Source organism: Stegodyphus dumicola, chromosome 2, assembly GCF_044657685.1.
Source record: "Stegodyphus dumicola isolate Sdum_Otavi_A_Nest chromosome 2, ASM4465768v1".
In the NCBI taxonomy this organism is placed as follows: Eukaryota; Metazoa; Arthropoda; class Arachnida; order Araneae; family Eresidae; genus Stegodyphus; species Stegodyphus dumicola.
In genome coordinates, this window is record NC_140769.1 from 90,776,203 (window position 1) to 90,790,821 (window position 14,619).

At 29.5% G+C, this 14,619-nt stretch overlaps 1 protein-coding gene across 2 annotated transcripts in view; it reads right to left on the minus strand.

Moving 5' to 3' along the window:
- Hel89B (histone acetyltransferase 1) overlaps nucleotides 1-14,619 on the minus strand; it is a 224,698-nt gene that overhangs the window by 77,033 nt on the left and 133,046 nt on the right. For both annotated transcript variants that reach the window (XM_085810877.1, XM_085810878.1), the window contains exons 23-26: nucleotides 13,259-13,351; nucleotides 11,334-11,487; nucleotides 11,096-11,199; nucleotides 1,911-2,112 (exon numbers count right to left, since the gene is read on the minus strand). In XM_085810877.1, coding sequence (XP_085667003.1) covers nucleotides 1,911-2,112; nucleotides 11,096-11,199; nucleotides 11,334-11,487; nucleotides 13,259-13,351 — 553 coding nt within the window. The remainder of the gene's footprint in view (nucleotides 1-1,910; nucleotides 2,113-11,095; nucleotides 11,200-11,333; nucleotides 11,488-13,258; nucleotides 13,352-14,619) is intronic.

Consider the following 14,619-nt stretch of genomic DNA (forward strand, 5'->3'; position numbering starts at 1 on the left):
GAATTTCATGATTTATTATTTTGGGTTTATATGTTAAATGTGCGTTTCTAATTTTGATAATTTTATGTTAATTTGTTTGTTGCACATTATAATTCTTTTGCCTGCGCACCTGTACAATGTAGGCATGTGACTCGTGATGTGGGTTAGAGTTACCTCTGATGGCATGCAAGATAGACTGTAAAATAGCTCATTGAAAGCTATGAGTTATTAATTTTATAACAGTGAGCTTGAGTTATTGTAAGATTAATAAAAAATAGTTACAGTCCACTTAGGTGTTATTATTAATGAAACAAACAAAATATATGTCTTCACTGTGTTATCCTTCCAGAGGCAATCACTTTAAAACTGTTATCAACTAATTTCTTTCATTTCAAGCAAACACTTGAAAATTTATAACCGTTTTTTAAATGAAATTTTTAGTTCATCTAAAGAATAATTACTACACTGCACATCTGGTAATCAGAATCTACTTAAAATATCCAAGTTCTGCTATAGAAGTATTAGGCCAGATGCTACTTCTTTTTATTCACGAGATCTAAATTAAGTGAGAAATATCACAGATGGGATAAAAAATCTAATATAAGACATGCAAGCTAATTTCTATTATTGAAATTAATTTCTTGAAAATAAGACACAATCCCAATCCTTTCAATCTGAATGCAGTTAAATTTTGAACTTGTAAAATTTCATTCATTTATTAGCATGGATTTAGATTTTAATTTCAAAAGAATTTGTTCGCCCTATATGAATGTCTAATAATTAAATTACTCACAATACCTTATGGCTTTCTACATTCACCAAGATTTTACTCCTCAATTCTTTATAAAAATTAACTATGTTTTTTATACATGCGATTCAAATTTGATTTGATAGGCATATTTTTTACACATTAAAAATAGTCTTAAATTAAAAATGTATATTTTTATGCAATAATAGCAACACATAATATGGAATTAAAATATTCATGAAAGTACATAAATGTAAGAAAAAATTTAAAACATGCTTTAAAATTGAACATATGATTATAAATGTAAGAAACATTTAAGACATGCTATAAGGAAATATATTTTCATTTTACTGTGAAACAAACTTCAGTGTGTTATGTGTTGCTATTATTGCATCAAAATATACATAATGAGTATTTTTAATGTGTAAAAAAATATGCATTTCAAATCAAATTTGATGCAAAGTTACATATGAAAATATACAAAAAAAAAAAAAAAAAAAAAGCTTCTTTCAATATCAGAGATATAAAATAGCATTATAATGTGATTAAAACAATTAAATACAAGTTTTGTAAATAAAATACTGAATGCTCAGACAAATACAATATGCTAAAATAACACCAAACTTGGTATAAAAGTATTTCTAAGCAAAACCTATACTTCCAGTAAGATAATGCAGAATATAATGTATATAGAATCAGCAATATGTTAATAAAGCATTTCATTAGTTGACTGAACATTTATACATTTTGATGCATAATTAATAGTAATACATTTTGATGCATAATTAATAGTAATACTCAGATTGCAGTTTTAATTTTTAAAAAGTTATGAACAATGTATTTGCATAAGAAGGAAATAACGAATAATATTCCTTTTAAATTTCATATTTTTATTGATATTCGATACATATGTAAACATTTTAATATGCATAAAAACACATAAATAATCCTTTTGTATTGGCTAATGTAATATATTATTATAGTGCTCATTACCTGTGGAATTTACTTAAAACAAGTTTTTTTTTCAAATTGATATACTCCCAAAATAATTCATAAATTAAATTATAACTGCCACAAGCTATTAGAAATATTACTAAACTATTTTAAAACCTGAAAAATATTCTTTAATTGATTACATTAAAAATTAATTATTAAGTACAAAGAAATATAATGCAAAGGATACAAGCTATGGCTTCAACTGCACCTTGCCGTTGCACATCATTATCTGTCGCACCTAATTTTGAAAGGACTTTATCAAGAACAATGTTCATAGTTTTCACAGTAATAACTTTACTTAACTTCCCCAAGCAACTAGCAGCTTTATGTCGTATAATAGGTAATGGATGCTCCAGACAACAGCACACATGACATATAACATTTTCCAGCTAAGAAAAAGGAAACGATTATTATAATTAAAAAAAAAAAAAAAAAGAGAGAGAGAGAGAGAGAGAAAGAAAGAAAGAAAATCTGAAAGGTTTCAGATTTTAAATTACGTACAAAGGGGCATTTTTTTTAAAAAACATTTTGTGTGTTACCTTTATTAAATATCATGTTCTTCGCACTTAAACCATAAAATTCAGTTCAGGAGCAATATCGCAAAATAATTTTAAATTGAGCAAATCTTTAGACTTTCTGATACACAGTCTCACGTGCTGGAGATAAAAATGTTTTTTCTTTACAACGTTGGCATTGCTCGCTCTGAAATCCTTGAGTTTGTTAATCAAAAATTCGTTAAACTTTTGCAAAATATGAAATCAATAATAAATCCAGTTCCAAATTTCATATTTGGGCTTCCAGATGCCCATATTCACAGTAGGATTACATCAGTCAAAATTGGATGGCTCTAGTTAGTGTTGTTTTATCACAATTCAAGAAACATATATACATTTATTCATATTCTTCATTATTTAATTTCTTCAAATATAATACAGAGTGATAATATTTAGTGGCAACACTTTGAAAAGTGAAACGAACATTCAGAGTGATTCGACCCAAAATCGCAAAATGAAAACAATTGTCCTTCAGGGACAAAGCCCCTTTGGACTAAAAACTACTGTACTACTACTATAAAATGTAAATTAAAATTTTAAGAAATACAGCCGAGTCCATAAATATTTTCTTTCTTGAAAATCACTGTGATAAAATAATTTATTTCTCCCCCTTCCTCATAATAGTCATTCTGTTCAGCACAGAAATAAATTTATGAAGACCAAATTAATGAAATAATACATGGATTAAATTTGCTAAATTCTGTACTTGGCTCATTACATTTATCATAGGATTAAAAAAAAATAATTTTATTACATTTCTGGAAGTCTGTAATAAAGACCTTTGATTTTTGTTGATGAATTTTATCACAAAATTTTTCTTAACAATTTTGCACCAGTTTAAATCATATAGTCAAACATGCAGGACATAGCCCCCAGCATATTTGGTACAGAATACATTATAAAAAGATCTTGCTAAATATCATGTCTTAGAATGCTTGGTACTGATATTTAAATCAGTATTAACATGAACAAGTTACATATGAAAATATACCAAAAATGCTTCTTTCAATATGAGATATAAAATAGCATTATAATGTGATAAAACAATTAAATACAAGTTTTGTAAATAAAATATTGAATGCTCAGACAAAATCAATATGCTAAAATAACACCAAACTTGGCATAAAAGTATTTCTAAGCAAAACCAATACTTCCAGTAAGATAATGCAGAGTAATTGAAATGAATACATTATATAGTCTTCATAAATTACTAATCGGGGGGGGGGGGACTTTAAAACTGCTCATAAAATTTTATACAAGGCAGATGTTTTCTATAATACATACAGTTCAGCATATTAAACTAAAACATATTACCTTTTTTTAATAAATTATAGTTTTTTAATAAAATATAGGTAAGAAAAATTTTTGACTTTAACAAAGTTTGATAATTACCTTGAAATTTAAAATTTCTGATTAATATAAAGTGGCTCAAAATATTATAATAAAAACTTAGATAAGATTAAAAAAGATGCAACATTGAAAAACATTTCTCATTATCATAGCAACTATTAATGGCAGAATAAACTATGAAATTTTCTTTAAAAAAGTTTTGAGAATATTTAAAATTTTTAAAGCATTCATAGCAAGTATCCTCCAATAGAATTTACATATTTCATTCTTTACAAAAATATTTATTTCATGTTTATAAATTCCATATGTACTATTATTCTCAATGATTACTGGTTAAACTATTAAACTTTAAAATATAAAATAAAAATAATAAACAAATTAATAATATAAACAAGAATAAAACTTTCAACATAATATAATAATGACTGTATTTAAAAAGAAAGTGAGAGTAAAACTACCCTGCTGACCATTAAATTGCTACATCAGGAAGGAAAGCAAACAGATAAAGCTTATTTATTGTAAATATAAATGGGAGGAGACATGATTAAATTTGCAGGTGGTTTGAGAAAGACAGCATGCAGAATTCACTACAGAGAACTGCTACCTCTAGCAGCAACAGCAGCAATTTGATTTGGCATCGAGTCAAATTGAACTTGGATGACAGATACAAGTACTTATTCTATGGAACTTCAGTTCTATGCCAGAGTTCATCAACTGTAGCCCCTGGAAAGTGGTGGTGTACCAGTCTCTTGGCAACCCATACCTAAATCTTCTCAATGTGTGAGAAAAACTGAAGAATCTGCTGACCAAGACAACACGAAACCACAAAATAAGCAGCTACCTATCTATACTGAGGAAGGTCGAGACAGCATGAATAGCTGTCATGCATTATGTAGTTGAAATATGGCATCATAAAGTCCTCAAAGATAGAGCACAGCCACGGGCATTAAGGCTTCGTATGTTGTAACAGGTTTAAGCCAAGTTTCGTTGCTAGGTAACCAAGCCTTGCTAAGTCACAAAAATTGGTTTAGGGATCTTGTCATGAAGTTCAGAATTTTCAACTCTGTGCTGACTTGTTATAAGAGCTGACCAATCAGAGGGAACGTGCAAAACCTATTGAGCAGAAAACAAAGCAGAAAGGTTGTAGACACATCCACACATGCGTAAATTTAGCTTCTCTAATTGGCTGCAGTTCAGATCCTGTCTCACAGGTGTAGAATGGAATTCCTGCATTTTATGCCTTATGACATTTATACCACTGTCTAAACGACACCTAACATGTCAAAAAATGCAATGGCAGATGTCTGCCATGCTGACAATACAGGGTTCTGTAAACCCCATTACACTTTTTGTGTGGATACTTGTTACCCTGCATATGAGCCAAGTTCCTGACTCAGGATATGTGATATGTCTGCACAATTCTGCAACGATGAGATGACAACATGGCTGCCCTTTGGAGCATTATTTTCCCAGGGCTGCTGAGATCCTACATGGTATTCGGTATGGTTCTCCTAGATCTATCGATTCCATATTCACCTGATAGTCACAGTATCCTGACCAACATGAACAGCAATATTGCAAAATGTAAACCACAGTCTCATTTGGCCACAATTTTGTTGCAGTCAAACTCCAACACAAAGAGAGTTTCTACTTCTTACACAATACATAACACAATATTATACAAACAATCAATGTTCAAATAAGATTTTACAATTAGAAATTCCCTGTGTCAATCTTCCTGTGTAACTGCATAATGCAGATAGTGTGTGTGGGTTTCGTGAAGGGAGAAGATCATGGCACTCATCAAATAGCTCAGAGTTGAATCATCTCTTCCATCTATCATTTTTCGATCTTGTAGTTAACTACAAGGTGCATGGATGTTCTTGTGTAGTGTCAAGTTTGTCAATATAAAATAGCAGTGCTTGATCATTGTTGTGTGCCAAAGTGTAACTCTAATTATGTCGAGACAAAGAATTACATGAGTGTATATAAATTTCTAAAGGATGATTCAAAAAAGCAGGTGTGATGGCAAAAGATTCCTCATGTGAATTCCACTCCATCTAGAATTTTTATAAAGCTTTTCAAAGTGGCGAGACATTACGAAGGCTATGCATCCAAAACTGTAACTATTCAGAACTAACTCAAACTGCTGAATGCTAAAATGAATGTCAGAAGAATATTTTAATATTTTGCAGAATTTTATATTGTGGTTAGAAGCATGGTGGAACATGAAGCGAAAACCACATTATGGATGTTTAAATGAAAAGATATTTGTTGCTTTGATACACACTACAAAATGCATGATACCTGTTAAGTAAGCTTCTTCAGTCAAATGGGACATATATATTGACAGGAAAATTTCAAACTGATTATTCAGAACCTCAGTTTGGTTTGTATTGTCAGATGTCAGATAATGCATTTTATGTGACTGCTCAAAAGATTTCAGAGAGTGAACAAAAACTTTGAAGGGAAAGTATATTGATACTACATTTAGACATATTGGTGAATGTTCCAATGTCTCATTTTTGATGAAATAACACATGTAATGAATTTAGTGACATGTGATATTTTTTATGTTAGACAATATTCTAAGTGATGCAGAATTACATGTATCATCAATGAATGAAGAGCAACTTTTTAATATACATAGTTTTTGTTACTGTATTTAAATATATTTTTTGTTTTCATTGTTTAATTTGACATATGATTGTGATAACAAGGAAATTTTAAATTAGAAAAAGATGTTAATGGCATACTGTTTAACAAACAGCAAGTTCTAATTCAGAAGTCAAACAACAAAAATCAGCATTATATTTTCAAATTTTCACAGGACTAGTTTCGATGGTTTTACCGAACCACCATCCTCAGCTGCAAAAAGCGCAAATGATTGAGATAGGATATAATGATCAGATAAGATAAGAAAGCCTGGACAAAAATAAGTCCAAGCTTTCTTATCTATCTGATCTTCTTGTCCAGGCTTTCTTATTTTATCTAATCATTATATCCTATCTCATTCATTTGCGCTTTTTGCAGCTGAGGATGGTGGTTCGGTAAAACCATCGAAACTAGTCCTGTGAAAATTTGAAAATATAATGCTGATTTTTGTTGTTTGACTTCTGAATTAGTATTTGTTCGACGTGCTATTGTGTCTTAATTAAACAGCAAGTTTTAATGCACATAGCAAGTTATAATGTATATCCGCGGTTTTCAACGTTTTGACTAACGCATACCATCTAAACAAAAATTGAAAAACTTTAGTACCACCACTACATTTTACAATTATTATTTTTCAATTTCTCAATAGAAATATTAAAATAAAATATATTTTGCCATTTGAACAACATACTGGCTATATTAAGTGTACACACATAAAAATATATTTAATTAAAAATTGGTTACCATTTTAATTATCAAAATTTAAGTCATAATACTTTAATTCTAAAATTTAGTGTGAAATTTGAGAGAGATTAATTTCTTTATGTCTAGTCTTATTTCACTTAACTTTAAATTAGGATCCGATTTTAATTTTGTTCATATTTTATTTTCAAATAAAACGTGGAAGAAAATACTTATTCACGCAAATGGGTTGTGGAAAATGGCAATAAAAATTTAACAGCTTTATTTGAAATGCCTTTAAATTCTTTCTTTCAGCCAAAAGTTAGCAAATGTGTTATTTTTGAAATCTTCAGTTAGAGTTCAATCATAGGAAATTTGAATCAATTTTATTTTTTCTTGATGAGATTTTTTAATTTAATAGTTAAAAATACTTTGTTTCTTTGCATACCACCAGTTGAGAATCACTGGTGTATGTTATTCAAGGCTTTTATGCAAAGAAAGATTATTGATTTTAAAGCATGCATGAAATATTCATGGTAATCTAACATAATCCTAAAATGCAGAAATTAAAAATATGTAGTATACACATTTGCATATGATCAGAACATATATTATTATATTTATATTACATATATTATTATATTTATATTAGAATATATGTTTAAAATATTTAGTGGTATTACTAAATATTTTAAACTATACTTATTATATTTTCATGTATCATAAAATTTTAAAAATGCTAAATAATTTTTTATTATTTGTGAACTAAAGTTCTGTTACTTTTGTTTTGGTATTTGCAGCTTCAAATACTGCATAAGCCACATTTTTTAAATATTACAGTCATGTGTAATTGTTTGCCAGGTATATATGTTTGCCTCATTACACACATAAATGGCTTTTAGAATTTAGGCTTTTTGCTATTATATTTAGGTAATTCTTATATGAAAGAGTTTTAATAATAATTATCAACTAATTTATATAGTCCTTTATTTGCATGTTTCAGAGATATAAAAGTTATTGGTTGTAATATTTTTCTTTGTGAAACTCAAATAAATTAAGTACTTGAGCACAGATAAAATATTGATTATAATAATTCTTATCTTTAGATCTGCTTTTGAATTTTTCATGACATGAGCAATTTTCAATCAGTGTTTAAACTGTTGTGAAACATTTCATTGTTACTCATCAATTATATTTATGCAAAAAGCTAATTAAAATACCTTTAGAAAGTCACATGAAAATAATTTATAAAGACTTTTTTCTGTCAACTTATTTTACTTAAATAAGCAATATGTTAAGATTTATTTCTGACAAAATTTTTAAAATAACTATTTCCATATAACTTTCTGATAACAGCATTGGAGAGGGAACAGAGTCATATTTTTTAAGTATCACAACCTTCTCCCTTCATGAAGGCTACACTCACATCTGCTTTGTGTGCTTGTGCTGAACGCTAATCATTTGCATATCCCAGCATGTAGTACCACCTTCCATGTAAATCTGACGTTGCCACCTTCACAGTGTAGCAGTTTTAACAGTATATAATTTTATGTTTTCTTACAGTAATATAGCAAAGCATTAAATATCTGAAATTTTCCCATTTACAATACATTACTATACCCATTTTTAAAGAACTAAAAATTGTTCATCTGCTAGTAACTGAAAATGCAATCCATTTACATTTAGATTCATTAATTATGCGTTATATGTTTCCCCTTTGGAGGGGGGAGAAAAATAAAAAGCAAATGATCATAAGTAAACAAGTTTAGTATATGAGCAATGGAGGCACAGAAAGAAAAGCATACAAGTATACAGCAATTGAAGAGTGTTACAGATTCAAGATCTAAACTATTAAGCATGCGGAGCAGAAGAATTGAAAAATTATGGAGAATTCCATTCACCATTGCTATACTTAATTTCAGATATGCTCAACAATCTTCACCATTATCAATTTGATCAAATTTTAAAGAATTCAGAAAATCAATCAACTTGAGAGCTACACATAAAAAATAAATTATTTTCCAATAACTCTAAGGATACATACAATGGCTTAGATGCAAATAAAATTAAAATAAAAAATAAAATTATTTCCCAACAGCACATTTCCATGAACTTACGGATTATACTAGGAAAATAACTATTAAGTTTTCTATTTTTAACATACTTTATTACAGAACTTGCAATTAATAAACACAGTCCCTTATTTTACTTAATTTCTAAGAACATCAATTAAAAATTTTAGAATGCATTTTTAGTTTGATGCCAGTTTGAATTTTAGTTTGACGATTTTAACAAGATTTAACTAAATCTGGTACTCTTTAAGAATTAGTGCAAATAATATCTGATCACTTCTCAAGCTATTGGCACCAGAGTTTTAGATAAATTACAAAACTTGATTAAAATTCATGATTTGCTTATTATAAATGGACTTTTACATACATTTTTGAATAAACCAATATATTATTGCTATGGATACATAATCTTCATATTTGTGAAACAGATGTTAATAAATGCGGAATTACCAGTAGTAGCAATGAAATATTATTTATTTGCTAATATTAAGAATTATTATTTATGAACTTTTCTGAGTGAAAATTGGTAAAAAGTAGGTATTTAAACATAATTCATTCAATTCACATTATGCTAGCCATTCAGCAATTTGCTGCATGTTATTCTTGCACATACTTACTGCCTTATTTCCTCCTGTACATACCGCCTACTCACTTGCTCCAAGACACTCATTTTGCTCAGACAGTTCAGTCATATTACAAATTAAGAAATAAGAGTGCTTTTCTCTGTTTATCTTTTCGAATTACATGGCTAAATTTAGCAGTTCTAAGTTTTTAACAATATGGGTCAGCACAGTAAAGAAATAACTGACACAGAAAAGGAGCTTGCACAAAAAGGTTTAAGTGATATGCATATTGATTTTCATAAATATTCATTTAGAAGACCAAAGAAATAGGAAACTCTAATTAAACATATAACTAGCATCAGTCATTTACAGAAGAAAAATGTATCTACCAAGGCCCATGCGAGATTAGGCAGCAAGCTATGACTGTTGACAATTTTGAAGTGCAAAAAACAAAAAATAATAATTAATTGAATACATAGTAGAAAAACATTTAACATGTTAACAGTCACTGCTGATCGACAGTATGCTTCCTGTTCAAACTATGCTAGTTACTGTTGACTGACACTATACTTTTTATTCACGCAACTGACTGATGATAGATAGTTCACGCCATTGACAAACGATATGCAATATTAAAAATCATATTCTTCTATCAAATTCTACACAGATCTTCAGTCACTAGCATAATGAAGAAATTGGATATCATGGGCAAAACTGAAAGGAAGGCAAAACAGGTTTGGTACTTGACACATTAAAAAAAAATATTCCACGGCATAAACTAGATCATTAACCTGTATAAATTAGTAAAATATGTGGTTGGTGCAAATAGTCTTCCTTCTGGAGATATTTTGAAACAAGAGTATATACCAGTTCAGGCATCCTCTGAGAAAGAAGCAATAAACTGAAAGCTAGGTAAACAGTTGTAGTCATTGACAAAACATCTAACAAACAACCAGATGTGTCTTACTGAAAGCTTCAGAAACACAGTAGTCAAGTTTCTTGACAAGATGAAATTTTTTAGATGTTGTTAATTCTCTTGCTTTTACTGAAGTAATAACTAGCACGTAAAAAGAATATGAAATAGGATATTCCAACTAAGAGAACAAGTACCAGACTTTGAGGCTGCATGACTTTTCCCCTCCCTCAGTGAGTGGAAGATGGCAACTCGAAATGGAATTCTGCCTTCTAAAATATAGATTTCAAATTTGCAAGGCTAATTTAGAATTCTGTTCAAAAAATTAAATTACGCATTGCTTCACATCTTATAAAGTCAGATGTTTTAAAGTCTTCTCTTCAATAAAAAAGTTGTGTTGTAACTTGTAAAGTTGTGTTGAAATTCTTGACAATTATACAAAGCAATTATATAATTGTATTATATAACTGCTGAGCAATTACATAATTTATATGAGCAAGAGGAAAAATCCATGAGAACGAACATATACCTTAAATTTCAGAAAATTTATGTAAGAAATTATGGATATTAATATAAGAAATTACCTCTAAATGTAACTTTTCATGAAAAAATGAACAAATAATATTCAGTATCTGTAAACTACATAGTAGTTCAGTGAAGTTGATATTCTGTGAAAATAGCTCGTCACCTGCAAAACAAAATTTATCAGTGCTCATATAAAATCTCTTTAATATTATCAAATTATCAGTAACAATCTTATAATAATGCAATAAAATAAGTGAATGCTCATTTTCAGAAGGTAGGAAATGCAGTTTAAAATACCTGATTCATCAGGTTTGATGAACTCTGTTAGAGGCTGAAACATTGCTTCCCACAATTTTGGTAGTTTTGTAGGCAATTCTAATCCAAAACGTTTAGCAGCATTTGTAAATACATAAATGGCACCTCGTGCTTGAAGTTCATTTATTTTTTGAGACTGTAATTAAGAAATGATAATAAAAACTTAGTTAATACAATTATTAGGGAATAGAACTATATTTCACAATATTTTATTTAGTATTAAAACACCGCTGTTTAAAAATATTCATGCAAAAATTTTTCATCAAATTCTACTTCCAGAGTAAAAATAATCTGCTATACTCAAGGAAATCTGCACATCCATTTAAATGATTATGGGAAAATTATTTCAACTTAATTGCGCATAGGCACAGAAACACAGAATTATGCAAGCAGACATGCATATATGCACAGAAATATTTCTTAACACATTGCAGAGGAAAGGTGCAAGTTGCAATCTCTTGTTATTCAACTGTTTGTGACAGGAGATACTATTTTTACTATAGATACTATAGATAAAAATACTATTTTTACAATTCATTCAATAACCTCAAAAAAAAAAAAAAAAAAAAAAAAAAAAAAAAAGGGGGGGGTTTTGCAATCAGATGCGATAACAATGCTTTCTACTGTTACTTGATGAGTTCTTTAGAGCGATCCACCTAGCTGACTATCAGTTAATATGAAACAGTATATTTTAAATACCATGTGTGCACAGCAAACAAAAGAAGAGACAGCAAGTATTATATATAAATTTTATATCATACCTCTACATTAAAGAAATTGCTTTCAAGCATACTGCCAAAATAGCATTAATAAGAAATAATTAAATATATTAATATTTTTATAAAATATTGTGCTTTTGAATTTTTGTTTAATTTAAAAATGTTTTTACTTTATGACCACAAAAAAGGGGGGGTTAAGACCATATGTTTTATATGGTACACCACCGTTAAATAGTTAAAATGCATTTGAAATTCTTTTGCCCTATCAAGTCAAATTTTGTAAGTCTAAAAATGATGTAAATGTTAACTAAATTACAATTTCATTACCTGCAGGTGAGAAAAGTGTAAAGCAATTTTTTTTAGTCCAAAGGGATTTGAATCCCGAAGGACTATTAGTTTCGTTTTGGCATTTTGCGTCGGACTCATAAATGTCGGTTCACTTTTCAAACTGTTGCCACAAAATGTTAGAGTCCTGCATTATATTTGAAGAAATTAAATAATGAAAAATCTGCATAAATGTATGTATATTTCTCGTATTGTGATAAAACAACGGTACATAGAGTCATCGAATTTTGAATAACGTAATCCTCCAACGAATATGAGCATGTGGAAGACCAAATTTGAAATTTGAAATTTGTTTTATGATCGATTTCCTATTTTTTAAAACTTTGACGAATTTTTGATTAACAAACTCAAGGATTTCAAAGCGAGCAATGGCAACGTTGTGCAGAAAAAACATTTTTATCTCCAGCGCGTGAGTCTCTGTATCGGAAATTCTAAAGATATGCTCGTTTTAAAACTATTTTGCGATATTGCTGTTGCACTGGATCTTATGGTTTAAGTGCGAGGAACATGATATTTAATAAAGAAAGGTAACACACAAAATGTTAAAAAACGCCCCTTTGGACGTAATTTAAAATCTGAAACATTTCAGTTTTTTTTTTTTTTTTTTTTTTTTTTTTTTTAAATAACGGATGCAAAAAATCAACAGCTGCAATTCAGGTTATGGTGTAAAAGAATGCAAAAAAAGAAATACTATAATAAGATCCATGAAAGGGAAATGGAGAAAAATTTTGACAATAGAAAAAAAAGTTAATTTCAGGGACAGTATAAATCTTTTTTTTTTTAACTTGAAAAACAATAAACATAAAACTTAAAAAAGATATTCAAAGAAGAAATATATATTACCTCATCCTCTGAAGTTACTTCGTCAAGCTGCAAGTTTGCATTTTTCTTTGAAGCTATAGAGTTACTTCTCCTAAGAAATACCTTTTCAGCTGACTAAAATAATGAAAAATATTCATTTTATTTTATATCTTTATTTTTAATGTGAGCAATACCATATTGAGTAAATTAAAAACATGCATATTTTATTTTGTTCAACACTTTTAACACATGAACTAAAATAGAATTTTACTTCTCTTTTCATAAATAAGAGCATGGTAGAAAAATTATTGCACATTTATACAAACAAAATAACAACCAAGCAAAAGATATATAACTTTTCAGAGGGAATGGAAAAATAAAAGATTTAAACCTTAATATAGAATATGAATTACAATAAAATATATTAAACACTATTATGGAATCCTTCAATAATTTATTTCTTTTAATTTTAATTGTTATTTTAACTACACTCCTTTGTGGGAAAGGGACACCACCCATGAATAAAGTGAATGCTTTTATTGAAATTAAATAAGCTCTTGTATAGATAAAGAAATTATTAAAAATTCAAGGCCAGATAAAGAGGTGATTAAAAATTCAAGGCCACAGAAGCCATTAGTTATTGGCAATTGCTAATTGAATGTTCAAATCATTAACTAATGAAACCCACCTTTGCAGCAATGCATGCTTGCAAACATTGAAGTAAGCAGTTTAAGATTCCTAATCTCATCCTGCGATACATTGTACCAGGCATTTCTCAATTGTTGCTCCAGATCTGTGACATTTTGGGGTGCTCAAATCTGGTAGGCTACCTGTTTGAACAGTGAAAGGTCTGGTGACTTTTCTGGCCACGGAACAGTATCAACAATTCACTGACAGTCCACAGATATGCGAGCGGTATGAGGTCCAGCATTATCCTGTTGGAAAATAGCTCCAGGATGATGTGCCATGAAGGTAATGCAATAGCAGCAGGATGTTATCAACATTTCATTGAGTCATAAATGGAGGATGACTAGAGTCAACTGCTGTCGGAAGAGATAGCACTCTACACCATCACATCAGGGTTAATGGCTGTGTGTCTCCTGTAAAATAAAGATTAACTAGGAACACTGGCTCCTCCACACATAGACCAGATTCAACACTGAAGCGGGATTCATCAATGAATGCAACATAATGCCAACTGGCTGACAGCCTAGATGATTGGCTACGACAGCACACCAGACAAATCTTTGAATGTTGTGGGGTTAAAGGCAAACACCATAAAGGCTGCTGTGAGCACTACTCCCACCTCAGCCAAACACTGTGAGATGGTAGAAGGTGCCTCCGGTGGTTTGCAAGAGACTGCAGTACATTGGATAGTGGGCAATAATGCCATTGGGACAGTT